Source organism: Cyphomyrmex costatus, unplaced genomic scaffold (genome assembly GCF_001594065.2).
Source record: "Cyphomyrmex costatus isolate MS0001 unplaced genomic scaffold, Ccosl1.0 scaffold112, whole genome shotgun sequence".
Classification (NCBI taxonomy): Eukaryota; Metazoa; Arthropoda; class Insecta; order Hymenoptera; family Formicidae; genus Cyphomyrmex; species Cyphomyrmex costatus.
In genome coordinates, this window is record NW_017275086.1 from 2812462 (window position 1) to 2833895 (window position 21434).

The following is a 21434-nucleotide window of genomic DNA, read 5'->3' on the forward strand; positions in this document are numbered from 1 at the left end:
TTCTCAATATATCATTGAATTACATTAAAATATGATAGTGATGCGAAAATCTTAAATAATCAGTTAGTTTGCGATTTGAACATTTAAGTCACTTCAAGTAAGATAATTATTTTCATTTGTTCTGGTTACGAGTTTATTATCGAAATCTGTTAAGCCTCCTGCCTCGATTTTCATTGATATGACGAACTCTATTACAATCGTTCGATCTTTTCGCGTCTGCGGAAATCATTAAAACGCAGTCCAAAGCCGATTCGATCCCGACATTTTTCAAACATTCTAGCCGTCGATTAATTGTTTTTATCGAAGAGACCCATCCCGTAGGGGCTAATCCACCCTTGATTAATCCCGCTGCCGTTTCCGAGCAACGTGCTGCTTCTTATCAGCGAAAATCTGACGGTGAAGGAAGAAACGACTCTGCTCGGTTGAACGGCAGAAAAAGAAAATCGGGCTAAGATGGAACGGTAGAGCAAGGACGAGGACAAAAAATTTCCGGCAATTATTCCTGACGCCTGTTAGCCTATAATTAGGTCGGTTAACGAGGATGGAGATGAGGCATCGCCTGCTGGCTTATTTTTCTTTTTTCTTTTTCCCTCATTGGAAGTTATTAGGACAGGTGAATAATTAAAACAGGTGTTTAAGGACTACAACCTGCGTGATGAGGCTGAGCTAATGGAGAGGGAAGGGCAAGTCCGTGCTGAAGGGTCGGAAAATACCGCTTAAGCGAGGATCCGGCACGCTGGTTGTTCGAGCTCGAGGGGCTGAGGCAAGAAGAGAGGGGAGGAGGACCAGGCTACCTTGGCTTCCACACTTAATCACTTTTGCTAATTGCAGAATGATTGCTCCGCGCTTGAAGTTTCAATAATGGGGTTGTTACACCCCCGCCAGGACCTCTCTTCGTAGTCCGGGTTATATACCGGGGCCAGGGGGATGCCTGTGACTGTACGTACCCCCTTCATCTTCCCTCCGCCACCTGGAGTTTCGCTTCGCCGTCGTCGAGCTCGCCTCCTCAGGTTCCACGTGATGAATGCTATAATAGCCTACCTGCCTTCGGGTGATAAGAAAGTAATCATTCCATCTGCCCATCGTTATTTCATTATCTCTCCCCTGTGCTTGCCCTAAGAGCGACCATTCCTATCCGTTGCACCGACAGCAGTGGGCTGCTTCTTAATAACGGTTGAGGAGGTAATTATGCAATTATGCGAAAGTAAAACTCAATGAATTAGCAACGAGAAGCTGCGGTGTCTGCGGTTTAGCGAATTTGGGTGCATTTCCGTAATAGCCAAGACTCATGGCGCGATATTGTAATCTTATTTCGCGATTATCAAATTATCGCGATATATCACTCTTTCATCTAAAATTGCCCTTATGGAAAGATATTATTGTTGGAAAACCACTCGCACATTTAGTATTTTATATTATTCGTTCCAAGAGTTTTTTTTTTTTTTTTTACTAATTTAATAGTATTTTTCACAAGGATGACATAACTCAAAAAACGTAATTTTCAAGTTATTACATAAGTGAATTAAGTAAACATTATCAATAAAAAATGAACTAACTTAACTCCACAAAAAGTTATCAAAATTGTCACATAACTACGATTAATATATACTATCATGTCAAATGTATCATGTCATTCGCAACGGATCGATTTAGAGCATACCGGAGTGACAGTTGTCTCTCTCCTCCCTACAGTTCGAGAACTTATCCATCATCATATATGAAGTTATAACGAAAAAGAAAATAACTACATCAAGAATTTCTCCAGAACTCTTTGTAAATTATAAAATACATAACTGGACCATCTATATACCTTAAAACTACGATTTTTTCTAATTGAGTAATAAACAAAAACTGATGTATGTAATCGAGTTAAGCAAGCAGTTTGCACGACTTACTAATGCTGTTAAATTCACCGTATAATTACCTACAAACAGCGAATAGGCCATATAGAGTTCGGTATATTATCTCAATTATATCAAGAGCTTCTCCAGAGCTTTTCGTAAATTATATTAAAATTAATGAATCATGTTTCGTCATTATGTATATGAATGAAACATATAATAAATTTAGCCGAATCCGTTAGCGTTACGATAGAATGTGCGTGATCGATCCTAATTGGATCCCGTGGCTTTAAATTGGTCTGTTCTCGGACCGATACAACGTAGCTATGTCCGCGAAGAACAATGGGCTTAATTTAATAGAATACGGTCCGATGTGGTTTAGGTCCGATCGTCCACTGGTGCGAATCGATTTAAACGGCGCCCATGTAACTATAATCCAATAGTAGATTACACGTCCGGTACATACATACGATGCTTTCCGCGAGCTAATAATTTACTGTCACGCGTAATGTATTTTGTACCGAACAAAGTGCGCACAATAAAATTAATATAGTAATATATCTCACGGTAGTGTTTTGCAGAAGTAATTCATTCGCAGAACAGTTTCTCCCTTATGCTTGATTTCGCTCCTGGGGACATAGCGTGTTTATCGCAACGATAAATATTATACACGACTCCGCTAAAGAGACGATATTTTGTTAATAAGTTCACGAACGACTTAATGAATTGAAAAATGTAACGATGCTGTGCGATGTAAAATGGCTATGAATATCATAAACGCGCGACCGACTTGTGGAACATTTTTATTTTTTCGCGGCATGTATTTGTTACGGAGCGTAGATTACGTATGAACGTTTTATGTCCCTCGAGCACGCTAGTATCCGAATAGCGATATGGAATCTAAATTGCAACAAAATACTTCAGGCGTCTCTCCACAATTGCGTGCCTACACGCGTATAGTCAGCAGGCGTGTGTTGGAGGATCTTGATCGGATTAAATCGTGAATCCATGTAATGTTACATGATAAGCAGATACGCATAAAGTAAGGTTGGGTTATCAGACGTCCTCGTTTGGACAGTCCCTCTGGATTTTTATGAGCTACTTACGACAGTAATTTAACGAATGGCAAACATTGAAAACATTTTTAATATTATCCGGTTTACTTGCAATGCAGTTTGTTAACACTAGAAGTACCAACGTTTCTTATTTATTAAAAGGATTAAGTAAATAAATTATTGTATGAAAATAAAGAAGACTCAAATATTTCAGTATAAAAAAGACAAAATTTCAGAATCTTTTACACATCCCCACACATACACATAAAGAATATATTAATCTAAAAAACAGAAATGACAATAACAATTGTTTAATAATTTCAGTGTTAAACAGAATAAAACAAAATATACGTAAAATAACATTAACTTTATGTAGGATTTTTTTAAATCTTTCATTTCTATACACTAAGCTACATTAGAACTTTCTTTCTCACTTTGTCCAAATATATTAAATACATACTTATCCCATTATTCCAAAAGTATATGTATATTAGGAATGTGTTCCACTTAATGATGTTCACAATGCATTTTAGTTCAGTTCCTGGAAGACAGATCTTTTTATAAAAAAAAAAAAATAAAAAAATAAAAAAAAAGTAAAACCTGTCTTTATTTAATCATCTGATTTCAGTAAAAAATAATCTAGTAACAGAAACATAGGTGTACTTCGTCGTGTAGTATGCTTCCACGTGTGCGTGAGTGCGCGAGTGCAATATCAAAGAAATATGGCGGAAGATCGCGGAAGGGTGCGGAAATTGGGCGTTACCACAACGCGAGAATGTCGCGCGACGAATCGACTGGAATGAAAAGAGAAAGCGTGATTTACACCATGCACCGCGTGCGTCATTTAATAAACTCTCGCGTGGCCAACGCGATGGCGTGCCATTTCCTCCGACATAAATTCCGCAGTAAGGAAAGGCAAAAACGCGATAGAATGTGTGTCGCGGGATTACGAATAATAGCAGCCTTCTCTCTCGCGTTAAGAAATCAAGCCCGCGGCCTTTTTTAAGCCGCGTGCTCTCGCTTTACGTGCGAGGAAAGTTGTAAAGAGCATGCCGGGGAAGGTATAACAACTTGTTCAGAAAATAAATCAAAAAATAATATCCCTCTGCGTTATATCAACCCATTTTTCACGCCGCCGCAACCGATTGAGATTTATGGTGCGAGAGTTTAGTGATTTTACATTGAAATCAGAAGCGGAAGTAAACACTTGGGGGATGGTGATGCTCTTTCAACAAACATCAAAACCAATTTACATGTAGTATCTCTCTATCTCTTTTTTTTAAATATAATTGATATGCATTTTATATTGCTACACTGTTAAATTCATAGTGTCAAATTATACCCAATTTAAATTATTTTTAATCATCTCTCTTTATAGATCATCATTTTGCTACTTAAAATATTATATATCGTTAATTAACTAAAACAATGAAATAAAACATTTATTTCATTGTCAAATAACCCTTTTGTCAATAGTTAGATTCATATCTAATTTTGAATAGTAAAATTTTTATATTTTTTGCGTGAATTTTGTGTACATTTCAAAAATTCCATTTTTAAATAGAACAGTAAAAAATGTACAGAACTGGGCCTACTTTATTTCGTTTCCACTTTATTTTTTTTTATTTGCGAAAATCTTATGAAACTAATAGTGAGACGGGATGAAAAAATTACGTATTGTTAAAAGAGTTAATTTAAGAAGTGCATTATAATTTTTAAAGTATGAAGAAACCAATATATATCCTGAGAAGAAAGTAATAAAGTTAATAAATATTTATTTAAATAGTACTAACTTAATATTTACTTATGGTAAATAAATACTTACTAAATAAAAGATAATATTTAAATCGAATTAATGGTTATTGTATCAAATAAATATATATTTACATTAATACATTCAGCAAGTATTATTCAAATTATTTGCTTCAAAATAGCGTTGCCATAGTTTGAGACAACGAATACAAATAATGAAATATAATAAATCTTATTGTTAGAGTCAATGAAAAGTTGCAAAATTTCAAAAAAAGATCTTATTTTGTACAAATTAAATTTGACTCAAATTATAGCTTATTGTTTTGTAAGCGAAACTTTAATATGCACATTGTTTACTTTGGAATTAAACAATTTAATTATAGAAACGCGGATTGATTAATATTTTGACAGATATGAAAGTAAAAACTGATAAAACGTTATTTAACACAGAAGATTGAGTTGCCACAGCTCTTTTCGTCTAACGATATAAAAAAGACAAAACTCCCTCTAACATATAACGTTTTATAACTCGTTAATAAATGAGTTCCGTTCGATAAAGTGAATCGCACACGCACGTCAGGCATATAGAGAAGCTCACGTGAAGAGGATAAAAAAAAAGTGTGCGCGTTCTAGCGTGAAGAAGCTAATTACAACGAGGTTAATTGCATCGCTACGACACTAAAGTGTCGACGTGTAGTTGCTGTCACACATGAGCGTACCTGCATATGTGCGTGTGTTCCGTTCGTGCGCAAATGTGTTCACAGGGTTGCCCGCTATTGAACCGATACGCACGTTTATCGAGGCCGTAAGTTTTGATTATGCTCGCGTGCCGGCATGTCATTACGTGTCATCCCTTATACCCCTCTCGGAGGATTCTCAGCGTTAATATACGAGCTTGAAACGTATTCGCGTTTGCACACCTGTTTCGCTGAGCGCATACATGGAGTAATCTAAAATGCTCGCGGGTTTATTTGTGTAATATTGACTCTTATCTAGTATACTACTATTTATGATTGTTTTGTGTGCGGTACTGAGAATATTTTAGGATAATTATGAGGCGATAAATTTGATAATAACAGTGACAAAAATTTCCGGTTGAAAATGAACGAACCGGATGATTCTGATTATATCAATCAAAATTTTAGTTAGCTCAACTAAAATTATAATAGATTTAATCAGACAAAATCGTTTTCAATCAGAATTTTAATTAATGCAACATTTTTTTCTTTGCGTGATAATAACATAGTAAAAAATCGATACAAGAGATTTTCTATTGACAAATAAAAACAAGAAAACTAGTTTTTTGTATAATTAATTTAATAACATTTTAGTCCTCCGTTTGTTATCTCTTTTCGTCTGTAATCTGTTTTTTATTCAGCCCAAGGTTTTTTACTATTCAAGGTTTTCAAAAAATGAGGAAAAATTTAGAATTACTTTTCTAATATCTGTATTACATTATCAAATAGGTGTTTTAAACTTAAGTGTTAAAATCTTCATAAAATAAATTTTTATATAATAAAAATTGAATTTGAGGAAAAATAAAGAAGATATTTTAAAACAAAAAATTTGCTTCAAAATATATAATTTAACAATAAAGAAACTGAACTTTTCTCTATTTCAAAGAAATTTGAGAGTAAAACTAATCAAAAAAGATCCAGATTGCAGATGAAGGGTTTATATATTTACACATCTAGTAGTGTACTCACTGCAAAATGGAAGTGGTAGTAGTTATTAATTTTATCAATTTGAGGAATATTATGCCATATTTACTCCAATATCACAATTATTTTAATTAATTAGAATTCAACACGAACAATTTGCGTGTTTTCTTTTTATGAATAAATTAATTATGGCTAATTAGACGCAATGAAAATCTACATTTTTAGGGCATTCTGTATAGAATATCTCTCGAATGGTATCAGTATATGTGAGTTTCTCATGTATCGTTATATTACCAAATATCCCACGTCAATATACCCGATGTGTTGCGTATATGAGTTGTTATATTAATAATTTATTGTTTACCTTTAACTTGTTGTTCATAAATCGCTGCTCTATGTGAGAATCGTTGATTGACCGTAATTTTGTAAGTAAATAATAATTAGAAAAATAAAAATTTTGCTCAGGATATAATTATTACAGGAAAGTTTATTATTTCTTGCAAGATCGAGTGAATTAAAAGTGTGGCTTATTATTTTTTTAGATTACAGGGAATAAAGTGATAAATTGATACATATCTAAATTAATATATACAAATATGAATAAGTATAGAAAATAACGTTGATTTTTGTGTATAATCGTATTTAATATATTATGGATTTAAATATTGAATGTAATCTGAGAAATATAAGGACACAACGCAGTTCGTGCCTTTTCGCTCAGATTCGTGACCGTAGATTCGTTAAGCTGCTTTCTCGGGATATCGATCCTCGCGGGTGACGTGAAGAAAGTTAAATTTCTCAGAGGAGTGCCGGAAAACGCGAACGTCGGTCGGTCCCTAAGACGGAAGTATCGGAAGGGAGTTGCGTCAGTCCCTGGCGTACGAAGCTGGCGAAACGAGTTCAAAATCCCTTTTGCTGTGCGAAACTTGACGCGGGCTGGACAAGAAACGGACCGGTCGGCGCGACCAGCCGGAAAAGTTGAAATTATAAAAATTTCAGATTTCCAAGCGGTTGACACGTGACACGACGATTCATACTCAAACAGAGAAAATAAGAATCTCTCTTGAGAATTTGCGCGACCGAGTTTCTCTCATACTTCGCAGTTGCCCGGAGATCCAAGTAAAATTTCGAGATAAAATAATGCATTCAGCATGTTTTTCGACAAACTTTTGTTAAAATATTCTTTTTGTCAAAAAAAATGTTATACGTTGGGTAACAATTATCTAAATAGGACCAAATATTTTGTTGAAGTATCTAAAAATTTAATTAACAGTAAACAATAAAATTTAACAATAAATAAATCTGTACTAATAATGAATAAATTTAGCTTAATTTTTAGATACTTTAAAATTATTTTTTTGTGTTCTTTTTACTGTCACAATTTTTTCTTAATTTCTCAAATCAATCATAAACTTGGTTTTTTCCATTTTTCTTAATTTTTTACTATTTGTAGTGTGTGTCTTCTTGCCATATTAACATTTGACATTTTTTGCAGGACCTTCGTTTTGGGGTTTGATAAATCCGCAGTGGTCTCTCTGCACCAAAGGAAGGCGGCAGAGTCCCATCAACATCGAGCCGGACAAGCTGCTTTTCGATCGCCACTTGAGACCGGTGCACGTCGACAAACACAGGGTAATCTATTTAATCTTTCAGTCCACAAAATTGCAAAGTGATTCGCAAGTAGAATTCTTGCAGGTCTCCGTGGACACGCAAGCATGTGATAAAGTCAGAATTTCGTGGAAAAAGTTACAATTAAAAACTTTATGAGATTTTTAGTAAATTTTATTCTAAAAATGCCAAATTATGTATCAATATTTAATTAACGACGCATAAAATTAATTATTCAAAGTATTTCGCAGTAAAATATGCTCTAAATTCGCAGAACGTCACGCACATCTACCGAATTAAATTTCAATTGCAGATGTTTCAAATTTACAGTAGATATTTTCACATTATTACATAATTAACTAATTTCCGATAAATAAGGATTTAACGCGACGACATCGGGTATCCCGTGTATCGTTGCGCGTATCGAGTATGATCTCGCGAAGGAAAAGGGAACGAAGAAGTAAAATGCCGAAGTTCGGTCTTGTTCCGTGTGCACGTCCACTTCAAATGAAGACGAAAGAGTCGTCTGACGGACGCTCGTTAGTCAAGCGGAGTACATACTGGGTGTCCCTCGGCGGGATGATTAAATTGCTCGGGTTTTTGCGTTTGGCGGACAGGTAATGAGAGATACCTCTCATTGATATTAATGATTTCCAAACGCGGCCACTCATTATAACTCATGATACATTGTTTACTGCGGATGCGTTTGAATATGTTGACTATCGCATGTAATTACGCGTCACGCACTATTATGCGTATTGTAATCGAGTTGCTTTGGTCGCAAGATCGATATGTGTATATATATATATATATATATATATATATATAAATAGTATAATTACGCGTCACGCACTATTATGCGTATTGTAATCGAGTTGCTTTGGTCGCAAGATCGATATGTGTATATATATATATATATATATATATATATATAAATAGTCGCGTTTTATAATTAAAACAAGTCGGAATAAAATTATAACAGTATATGATAATTATTTTAATTATTTGAAGCCTGGTACACATTATCTCGAATAAAATGAAGTATAAATGGCATCGCAGCTAGAAAAATAAATGCAGTACACGTTAATGAAATTTCATAATTACACAATGTAACTCGATTCACGTACTGAATAAATATATGATTCTGTTTAACGTTAAATATAACAGCAATTTTCATTTTACATAATTGTGTATAGCTTTTATTATAATATGCACGCTAAAATTTTATATTTACCGGAATTCTTATTTTGCGGAATGGAAGAGAATTATTTCATTATATGACATATTTCCGCACCGTAAAACAGATATATAATAAATATAAAATTATATCTTTTTGCTTTTATAAAAGATAAAGTTATATGTAGCGATTGACTTAACATTACAGCATTGTCGAAATTGGATAAAATTTACACCAAGTTATTAAGTCGATATTTTACTCCAAAATTAATACCGGAACTAAATTAAAATTAAAACGCTGGGAATGATTCATTTGCTTCGAAACATCTTGCGAAAAGTAAGGGATAAAATCAGGTTTGGTTACTGTAAAAGTATTCCCAGAGCTGTCACGTGATAGTAATGGATTTGGAATTCACCGGCGAGAGTTGCTCCACTTTCCCGCTGTCCATTTTTCACTGGTCGAGTTCGTTGATTCGATAATAAAGCCATTAATTATGAGGCCACCTATTTAACGCTGATTTCCGCTCCATCAGTGAGGATGCCTCGAAGAGCCACGGGGAACGTTAATTTACCATTAAGAAAACATTTATTCATCATACCACTCGTCTGCTAGAAGCTGCTCAGCTCGATTTGATGACAGTAACTTTTAATAATTTTTCAACGCGGAATGAAGACATCCAGACATGAAAATTTTAGAAAATCATACGAAAAAATCATGTAATTGAGGAAAACGTCTATTATTTTTTTTATTAGAGACAATATATTACATTCCTTACAAACATATTCGTTATTTCGCCTATTTGCATGTACTACAAGTGACTCATGCATGTAGTATGAGCGCATTGAAGAATATATTGAGGGCTCGAAAACCGTTTATAAATGCATGAACGGAAAGTCTCTGTGAACTTTCGATATAGAAGAAGTATGAACTTTCGATGTAGAATGGAAGAACTTGTAACGCGCGCGTTGCTCGATTTACATCTCCATTTATATTCTCATTCATATCTTTTTACTTTCGGAATACAACTCTATAATACGAATTTTATCAAAAGTACAAAAAAGAGTAGTGAAAATTATATATGCGAATATATTGTGGGATTATGATGGAAGAGAAAAATGAAATACCACATTACTTGCTTAAAACATCACATCATTCACGCAAAATAACGTATACTATTTTTTAATATATATTATTTTTCAAATGGCTTTCCGGTTTGCTTTACAAAATTGTACGTATTTTGTATGAAAAAATACCTGGCTAAAACAAACTTTTTTTTACAAAATTAATAATCTAATAACATTTTGTCGTTAAATTTTTTTATTGTGGTTTTTATTTCTATCAATTACGTCGGCCTTCCTTCAGTCGATTATCACTTTATTTACTGATTGTGAGACAAGTTTAATATTTGTGTCAATAATTATATGATATTATAATTATTGCTGTAATATTAGTAACAAGAATCTATATTTATAATTCTATTTAAAAAATATATTTGACACTGAAGATGATTATAAATTATAGTTAAATTATGTTAATTGCAATCATTTTTATGGTAATAATGACAACTATGTAGTCATTTTTGCCATCTACACATGCATATTTTTTGCTATAAACATGATTATTATTACCAACCATTATAGAGTAATAATTATAATTACGATACCATGAAATTATAGTCACAAATATTAAAAAATGTTCTTTCAGTGTTCAATTTTATCGATCTGTATACTATAACGTAACGTTTCCACCAAGATATTTCTATCGCGGCACCGAAGCGTTATATGGTCACCTCTTTCCTCTCGTGTTCAATATGCTCCCACCATTTTCCACGGGACATGCACCGCGCGCTGGGCCGCGGTCTAGGGGCGTTATTCCTCAGAAAAGCGAACATGAAAAATGCCCGACTACCGTGACAATGCCTTCTCTCGGATACGGCATTGGATACGGGTTTTCGCAGACGGATACGAGTCCCGCCGCGCCGTATTTCGCCAGTCTCTCCATGCGAGACGCTGACCGAAAACTCCCGCGCGACGATATTGCCCGCGAAGGGATACAATAAATACGGCGCGATCGTGACAATAACTCTTTTGTACCAGATGCAAGCGACCAGAACTGGCTTGTGACGTAGGTATTATTGCGACGTCGGTGTCTCTCAATGTTGACTCCTTTTATCGCGTTTCGTCGCATCTCTCGGCGTGAGGTAAAAGCGCGCCCGTATCTTTTACAATCCTTATCGCTTCAATAAATGTCGCCTAAAATATAACAATAAATATAAAATGTTCCGCTTTGCGTATAAAACGATTATAGCAGGTTAATAGAAAATTTGCGAGAGATGAATTTCGCAGAATTTTTCTATTTTTCTCTCTTTTTCGGCTTCACGTTATTGTATGCGTTTCGCCTTCTTCGATTTTATCAGCGTCCTAGCTTATTCATTCGTACCATACGTTTTATCCAGCGCAACCAGCTATTTGTCCACCCATCCAATTCTCGCGGAAGTCGTAGATGTGATATCTATTTCGCTTCCTGTTCCTGTTTCCGCCTGTTCACGGAAGAAAAGAGAAAGGGAGAAAAGTGCGCATTCTTCGACTTCGTCGAGCGCAGAGACCGAAACCACAAAGTGTCTTCCGCGGAAATGCACGTGAAAAGGTTTAAACGCGCTCCCGAGGTATATCGTTTGCCCTACCATTCGCCGTTCTTGTCACTGTCGTCGTTTCCTTCTCACCCTACGCGATTTCGTTTCCATTGCATCCTTTCGCTACGCCCTCATCGTAGAGTCAATCTTTTCCACGTCGCCGTCAGTAGCCGTGTTTCTCACGAGCTGTGCGCGAGCTATATCGTCACCGGATGCATTCCATCGCGCTTTGAAACGAGCCACGAACGGGACTCTTCATTGTTTGTCTACCCTCCAGCGAGCGGCTTCCTCCCTTCGTGTGCGTGCGATGAGTAGCGCTAAAGAGAGTTCTCTCAAGTATCCTCCTGCCTCTTGCCAGGCTGTTAACCGCGTCGACGCCGCGCCGACCCTCGCCTCTTTCATTGAAACAAGCGGTGTGAAACCGCCGAGAAATCACACGCGGCAGCAAACACATAGAGGGCGCAAAGTTTTTGAAAGTTTCACTTCAAGCTGCAGGAATCAGGGGGTCAGAGAAAAAGGATTGAGTCAGCGGCGAGATAAAATGGAAAAATTAAAGTGAAAGAAGAAACACATATGTATATGTATATTTATTTATTTCATTCTTTAATGAAAAAATGTTATACTTATAGGTCTAGACTTTATTATCGTTCAGTCTTGTTGAGAGGAATAACAAAAATAATGCTATTTTGTCGTATTTGTCGTCGTTTATGGAGATAATGGCCCTTAATTCTGTCTAGACCTGTGCTCTTTGTCAAAGATTGTAAATAATTTTGAAGAATCTTTTCCAAAGAGAATGCGAATCTTGTAGTTTCTAGCAAGGATGAGATTTGAGCCCTCGATCTGTCGGCGCGCAGTGTGGAGAAGTGAGATGAGGCTGGGCTTCGTGCGACGGAAACCGCATTGTGACGTCACACCTGGTCTCGCCTGGTCCCGCTATTTAAACGCGGTCTCGGGTCGTTTCATAGCCGACGCCGGCCGACCGACCGACCGACCGACCGACCGACCCCCGTTGGTACGACGAAGTCGTGCGAGACCGGGGAAGGGGACCTCGTGAATTTATATGCCGTTTAACCCGGTTAAAACTTTGGCACTTAAATTAAACAATAGAACGAACCGCGCGCCCGGGCACCTCCTGGAGTCGAACGTACGTCTTTGGCTCAGCGGAGCTTGCTCCAGCCGTTTCATCTCTCTTCCGTTCCTTCTCGCTTTCTCTTAGAATCCGTTCGTATGGCCAGTCCCCGCCCGCGCGAAAACGTCTATAGATCGTTTCAAGTACGGTAGCAGACGTAGATACGGTAGATATCATAATTTCGCTATAGAAACTTGCGTTTCCGGTGAAACCTAATTCCCCTTGGTCAATTCCTATCCGGCACTTCTCGCTATTGTTCCATCTGCTACAATTCGGTGATTTAATGAAATGGATTTTGAGATTTAATTATCCGTATTTTATTCCAGGATCATAAATTGCCAGATTTTTGTGTGAATTGATGTATAATGTATTAAAATACATTGCGAGAAAAGTTTTTAATATTACGTATTTGTGTGTGTGTGTGTGTGTGTGTGTGTGTGCGATTACAATTATATGGTAAAATAATTATTAATTATGGTTAGGAGTTTTATTTTTATGACTATTGCATTCTATAACGTTAATAATAATATCGTATTATATTAATAAAAAATGTTGTACTAAAAGTTATGATAATTTCAAATATTGAGATATAAATAGTAAATAAAACACACACCAACATTTGTATTCAATAAATGCAATTGCAATTATAATGACTATATAACTATATTCTCTTAAATTTATTTACTATTTATGAGGTAATCATAATTTTTAAAAAAGTTAAGAAAATATTAAAGATTTTCAATTAGTGTGTATGACTATATTATTAATAGCACATTGACTATATTTGCATGATTAAGCAATTATGAATACATAGTTGTCCTAAAAAATGGCTACAAATTATAGCTAAATTATGGTAATTGCAACCATTTTTTTCTCTCAACGTAGAACAATAAAAGTTCTTACACTGAAAAGAATTAACTTGAATTATGTATATAATAATCAAACTATTTATTTGCCACGTTAATTCAACCATGCTCTTTTCCCTTGTAATTATAATAATCAGATATTTGGATATTGTTACTACATATGCATTAATCAAACTCTTGCCGATGTTATATCTAAAGGTTGCGTACCAAAATATTTGAGTTTAGTCATTAGAAATTCTGTTTACCTCTATATCAAAATTTGCTTAATCAAACGTATTTTGTTAATTCAACCATGACTGTTCCTTCTATGTATGATTATTTAAAGCATATGGAAATAATAAATATTTTAACAATTTAATAACAAGGCTCGCAGTGTTTTTCAAATTGAAGTTACAGTACATTTTAATTGTAATGAAATAAACTTGAATGATTTATAATGAATTACAAATAATTGCAATGAAGAAATTTTTATAAATTTTAAAATAATCTAGCAAGTTACGAAAATAATCTAGAAATTTTGTAAAGTAAAATTGAGTCGTTCTGTATATCGGCATTACTTGCCTGTCGTAATTTTATTGCAACAAGTGATCGAGTAGATTTTGGTCGGAACGGCATCAGGCCTTTACGAGCTACTTCTATCTCTGGCGCACACTAAAGCCGCTGCTATAACAGCCCGTCGATACCATAGTACGTTTCTTCGCACGAACAATTCCCTCGTGATACTAGCGAATTGTATGTGTATATCCTGTACTCGCCATAATCGAAGCTGTAACGAGCGCGTGTTCTCTTATACGTCGCGCCGGAATTGCCAATTCCCGAACGTGCCTCTGTGGCCGGCGCAGCCATAATTGAAGCGGCACGTTTCGATAAACCCGATCGTAGAGCGGTGTAAGAAACTGTCGCGGCGCATGAAACGACCTTAACTGTTCTATAAACAGAGCGGATTGTTAGTTAACTGTGCGGGAAAGGGGCACGCGAGCGAGGGAGCTTTTCACATTCCGAGTACAGGGGGAGGGGAGGTGGATAACGTACGCGAGTCGCGTGCGGGGCGATTCCGATGGGATTCCGATTCGTGTTAATTATCGGACAATGTTGGACTCCGTAACCGGCTTTTGGAGGTCTTTCGTGGCGTTTCTACTAATCCTCCGTCTACCTTGATTTCCTTCGTTTCACGCGAAAGCTTAATTCTGCTGATTAGTGTACACGGAAAGAACGATTTTGCTGAAGTGTCTAAAAATTCTGTTAGAGATTTAAAAATAATAATCTCTCGAATATCGACAAAATAATTATAGAATTCTTGTCTACAGCAAACGGGTCATTTGATTCAAAGTGGAAATTTTATATGGTTGTACAATTTGTACGATTGGTACTTATAAAGTTTGTACCGAGAGATAATATGTCTAAGAGATGTCTTTATGACGTTTTTTTTTTTACATATCTCAGACATAAATGGTCCAAAAGATCTTTATGATGTCTCTATTCTCTATGATGTCTTTTAGATAGTTATATTTTCTAAGTAGATAATAAGGAATTTCAACCTTCTTCTGTCAATCACCGTAATGAGATTTACTTGTATTTTGTACTTGAAACACGATGCTTTTTTTTTTTTAGAGCTTACGCAGAGAAGAATGTTCTAGTTAACGAAAAGACCCAGTCAGCATTTAACCAAGCATTGTCTGTTTCTACTGCAAACTTCGATCACGAGTAAAGATTGTAGTGGGAAAGCTCGGGGAACTAAATATAATGCCTGCCAGCTTTCGCACATTATGCAACTAAATCCATTTTTCATAGTTCCCGAATTCCTGCAGCGTAATCGCGAAATTGCAGTCCGTATGGAAAACGGATTTAGCGAGTTTCGGCAATCTCGTAAACACTCCACAGGAACCAGACTTTACATCAGGAGTCTAGCGCGCTCTTAACTAAGCACTCCCCTTCTCTCATCTCAACCCTTTCCTGCGAAATTCGATTATTCTCATGACTTCTCCCAACCGGCATTCCCATTACTTGAAAAAGGAAGTTGTCGGTAGAGTCGGTATTAATCGTGAAACATCACCACGCTCGAAGTCGATGAACTTTAAGAAGATTTGGCACCACGCGCTTCTTATATCTCGACGCCTCTCTCCTACTTTCCGGTCGACCGCCATTACCCAACATCGCTCGTGAATTCTGCAGCTCCTGTGGGAACAAAATGGGAGTGGATTCTACGACAGCCGGCTAGAATGCGCAATGACGATTGTTCGGACCGAGGCGGACGACTTTGCGGAACGACCGGCGGGAGGGGTAGCTTCACAAGACGGGGGTGTAAGGATGGAAGATGATCCACTCCCGGCCGAACTTTGAGTTTCGTTGAAAGAAGGGCGGCTTTTGTGTGCCCATTCGAAATCGCGCGGAACTACCGTGTTCCGCTGTGAGTCTTCCTTCCGGTCTCTCACCGAGTCTCCTTCCATTGATCCAAGTTCGAAGACGGTGGTACCAGAGAAAAAGGAACTCGAGCGAACGAAAAAGACGAGGGGGACGGACGAATAATTCTTAGCGACTGGAGGGTGGAAATCTATCGCGAAATAATGAGTTATGCACCATTGACTCTCCTCTACGCGTCGGGGAAAAGCCGTCGCGCCGCCTGTTCGTGTTCATTTCTCTCTGTCATTGTAAGGAGACCCGCCGCTCTCCCATATCTTAATGAATTCGGGAGGAAACAGCGATGAGGAGCCTTCGAAGTGAGAGTAACGATCGATGTGGGATTAATTAAATTTAGAAAGAGTTATGTGTTGATTGGAATTTGCGATACGAAATTATTATAACTTGTAAAAAAAGTTACATTTAAAATTATAACAATTCCATCTAATATAATATATACATATTTACACAAACATACAAATTTTTAGTGTAAATAATTTTAACTATAAATTTTTACACATATTATTTATTTAATTTATATCCTTTTTTACAATATAATTTATCATATCTAAATAATTTGTCATTTTATTAAATTTGTTCTAAAAAGTGACGGTAAGAATAAAATAATATTTTTACATGTAACGAAATATTGGCTTCAGTTTCTGTAGGAATCATCTTTTATTGAATTTACAAGAAATAGTATCTTAAAAAGATTCTATATTAATGTAAGTATTGAATGAGAGAGAGGGGGAGAGACAGGAGGAAAGGGGGGAGAGAGAGGGAGGGAGGGAGAATCATTGTGCGCAGAAGACGAGAAGGATTGGAGTGCGGAAAGGAGGTCAGAGGAGCCAAAAATCTATTGCAAAATAATAAGTTATCTTCCGACGACTTTTGCCGACGTGTCTTCCGCGGCTGGCTTCTCCCCGAGGTTACCTCATTATTTCTAACTGATGACGCCATAATTCAGGTTCTCGGCGACGTACAAGAAAATGGACTTCTCCGGCCTCGTCTTGCACTTTGCCGGAGCTCCTGTGCGACATGGCACCGTGTCTGGTTTTGCTATTCCATCCAATTAAATGCCTAATCAATTATCCCGCGGACGACGAGTTGCCGCCCTTTCTTGTAGACATCTTTGCAACCGTGCTCTTATGCAGCTCATTACGATAAGGCATGCGAATCTCTCATTGTTTGCGATTCTCGTTCTAAAGTACATAGAATTATAGTATTGAAAATTCTTTACATTGCCACCAACAAAGATTTGGTAAAAAAACTTATTTAAAAAATGAATTTATACTGAAACTGTAATCCGTATGATTATCTTACAATTTAAAAGATTTACCTTAGAATACCTTACAATTTATAATTGATCACTTATTGTTTTTTTAAATATTATTACACTTAAAAATTTTTTATTTCATTTTCCTGATAATATGTTTATTACAATTTAAACAGTTAGGGGGAAGTCGCCTATATCGTCCCCCCTAACGTTTCAACATAATTGTAACAAAAGTACTGAAGAGATTAAAATATTTCTGTACTTATATTAAACTTTGGTTCATTGGCAATGAAACGAAACGATACTTTTGCGAAAATAAACATTAAATTTTTGTTTAAATTAGATTTTAAAGAAAGTAACTTTCGATACGATTTGGAGACCGGGTCGTTAAATTGTACCACCTGGTTCCTAAATTGTACTTCTAGCAAACAAGCTGACGTTGCTTATTGTCATTTTAACATTAAAATAACATCTTTAACGTCAAAATGACGGTAAATAATGTCAGTACGTTTACTGGGAAAATAAATAAAATTTAATTTCAAAACTCATTTATTAATATACATTTATTTTTAACTTCAAACTGAGTATACATATTTAAGTAGGTATAATAAAAACTTTTCTATTGTAAAAAGAGAAATTAGACTCTGTATTTTTTAAATTTATTTAACAAAATTAAGTAAAAAGCAGTACTTAAATTGATATCGGTACAATATAAAGACTAGCGACAAGTACGATTTACCCAACTCCTTATATTTTTACAAATTTGCCAATAGCAACATAACTTACAAATATTTTGCTAATTTGATGCTGTATTTGACAAGAGTTTAAATATCAATTATAACCATGAAGGACTATAATTCAAGTACCTTGTATTGATAACACTTTAGGTAAATTGTACCAAAACTTAGATCAGACATCGAACAAAATCAATTTTGAATGTCACTCGTAAACAGACGACTCGAAGACAAAACAAAAATGATAGTTCTTAACCCTTAAAATTTCTAGCGTCACATCAGTGTTATTATCTTAAAAAATATATATATTTAGAAAATACAATGGAGATACGATTTAACCGTCGGTACGACTTCGCCAACTCCGTCCTATATATTATATTATCATTTTGTTATTACTCAAGAGAATACGAATTATTTTGTGAATACATAACGAAGTTTCTTTTTATTTGTAGTATCAATCAATTAATGCAATTAGACTACTGTCCAAATGAATCTATTTAATTGTATTCTGTTGACCAAGTTTGTTATTGATACTAACAAACTACAATCAATTTTGCTTTCAGATTTCCGGACACTTACATAATACTGGGCAATTTCTGGTATTCAGAGCAGATAGGGAGGCGAAGATACGGGTCAACATAACGGGTGGTCCTCTCGCCTATCACTACCAGTTTGAGGAAATATATATTCACTACGGAATGGACGACGGTCATGGTTCCGAGCATCGTATTAATAAGTATGCTTTTCCTGCTGAAGTGAGTAGAACAAACAATATGAAAAATATTCCCCGACTACGTAGCATTACATTTTAATTATATTTGAATTAGTAAAGTCAATTATATCGCAATATCGTTATGCCCAATAAAATCGTAAACAAGAGATCTATATTTCAATAAAAACGAAGTAATCGCATAATTAAATAAGCTGATTAATTTTAACAGAAAAATTATACGTTTTAATGTGTAAATTTTGTTAAATTTTTGGATTCGGCATAAATATAAAATTGAATGACTTTTTGTAGCAATCTTGTTGATAATTATTACATTTTTCGCAAAGTCGAATACACGTAGGTTATTCGTTGCGTTAATTCTTTATGAGAAAGGGATTAAAGAGGCTAATAAGTGAAAGAGAAATTATTTTTGCTAGATAATTGAATCGCAGATTTGCGATGCTTATTAGTGCCTGTATATTTTAACAGATAGATGAAATTCGCAAAGAGAGAATCTATTTCAGGAATCAGTTCGAATGTTAATTATAAATCGATGTACTTTTCGATATCCGCTTTGCTTATAATGAATTCTTTTTTCCTGTTGAAGAAGCCATTATAGTAGAGTTGTGTGCTGAGTGATCGAAATTTGATACGTAAAAAGCGTTTTAAGTAATCGTTACAGCGAAACAACTGATTGCTAGTCTGTGCTTGAAATGATTCACGTTCAATTGATTTTAAAATCAGTGTCGTTATTCAATTTGCAATAATAAAAAATTCGATATCGAAGTTAATAAAAATATCCGTCTTCATCATATTAAATATCGAAAAACAATTGATTCTCCAAAATTAATGTGCGCTTTCCAATTTAATAAATTTTTCAAGTTTTCGCAAGTTAAATTTTATCGCCTAAAGTTCATACTTTCTTAGAAGTTTTGTATCTTATCTTGCAAGAACGTTCATTTAAGAAGTAATTGGTAGAATATCATTAAAGATGTTACAAGAATATATTGAATTTCATAAAAAATAAGTATACTTTGCGACAAAGTTGGTAAAGCAGAAACATTTTTAAGATTTGAGGGATATTGCACGTTCGTAAGTTCGCGTAGTTATGTATCTACTTTATTAACTAATTAAAATAGTTTATCCTAAGGCAGTATACAAGTAAAACGATACTTACAACTACAATCCCGGGATTTTCAGTTCCGGTAACCACAAACGCGCGGTACAGACAATCATGAAATTCTAATCATGCCATTATCCTAGCAATCGCTTTACAAAGCGACAAATAATTAGAATTATCATGTAATTTGCAGTTTGCCAATTAATTATAACCGCAATACAGTCGGGGACCGTGTCTGTGACACGGGCTCGCGGCGTTCACGGCCCTCTCGTAAAACTCTACATATTGGCGTACGTGATTTTATTCGCGAATAAACTGTACGTAGAATCATTGCCGTAAAATGAGAGCGGAGGATGACCCGGGAATGACGATATAATTAATTGAAATTAATTACGTGCCGGCATCGTAACGAGACAAATTAAACATTCGATAAACGGGACATGACGGCGGCCCAATTAACTGTGACCCGTTTATTTCTCTCGAAAGCAACTCATTCAGTCTCTCATCTTTGCAATCCAATTTTCTTAAATCCATAAAATAATGACGCAATCAGCTATTATTGATGCGATAAGCTCCTAAAAGTGGATGATGTGACTTTATTACTATTTTTATCTCTTTGATCGCGACATTATATTATAATACATTCTAATGTTCTGCCAATTTTTTCTAGATACAATTGTTATAAATGTGAACTCGTAGAAGATCCATTTAAAAATGTCTAAAATCCGCTTTGTGAAAAAATCGATAGATATGAAGAAAATAAGCGCGACATCGGATGATAAAAAATAGAAGCCAACGCGATATTCTTTGAAAGATAAATTGCGATGGAAAAATTCGCGGCGGGATACAGCCGAACGGATTCCACACGAGCGCGGTATTACCAAGTCTGCTAAAAAATTAAACTTCCGAAAGCGCGCGAGCGCGGTTGAATCGGCGGAAATGCAATATCGATTAGTACTTCTCGTAAATACAGGTCGAAGGATAGTTTTCTATCCTTTTTTTCTTAATGACTAAAAAGGGCAGATTAATGAATCCGCGCAACCAGAGGTAATTATTGAGAATCGATAATCAAGAAGTCTAAATGCATTTGTAAGATGTTGAATCGATGATACGGCGACCAACAAGGATTTCTCATTTATTAAAACTCGGTGTACGTGAAATTCAATATGCCAATAATAACCAACTTTTTGGTCGCAAAATCCCATCAGACAGTGGTAATGAGTTACAAACATTGAGGGTAATTTAATTTCAATATTGGAGACGCTGTTAAATAAATGAGCTTTTACTAAATCGTAAGAAATTTTATTTATAATATACTATATTGATTTTAAAAAAATAAATAAAGTTATTTATTTATTGTGTGTTCAAATATGTTAATTATTTAATAAATCTTAAATAATATAATAATTCGCGCGCACGTGCGCGTGCATAGTTTGCATTAACTGGAAACTTTTTAATTCATTAAAAAATATTACAT

General features: G+C 35.4%; 1 protein-coding gene across 1 annotated transcript in view; it reads left to right on the top strand.

Moving 5' to 3' along the window:
• The window catches only part of CARPA (Carbonic anhydrase-related protein A), a 104030-nt gene that overhangs the window by 37376 nt on the left and 45220 nt on the right, over window positions 1-21434 (top strand). The window contains exons 4-5 of the mRNA XM_018543233.1: window positions 7805-7941; window positions 18692-18883. Coding sequence (XP_018398735.1) covers window positions 7805-7941; window positions 18692-18883 — 329 coding nt within the window. The remainder of the gene's footprint in view (window positions 1-7804; window positions 7942-18691; window positions 18884-21434) is intronic.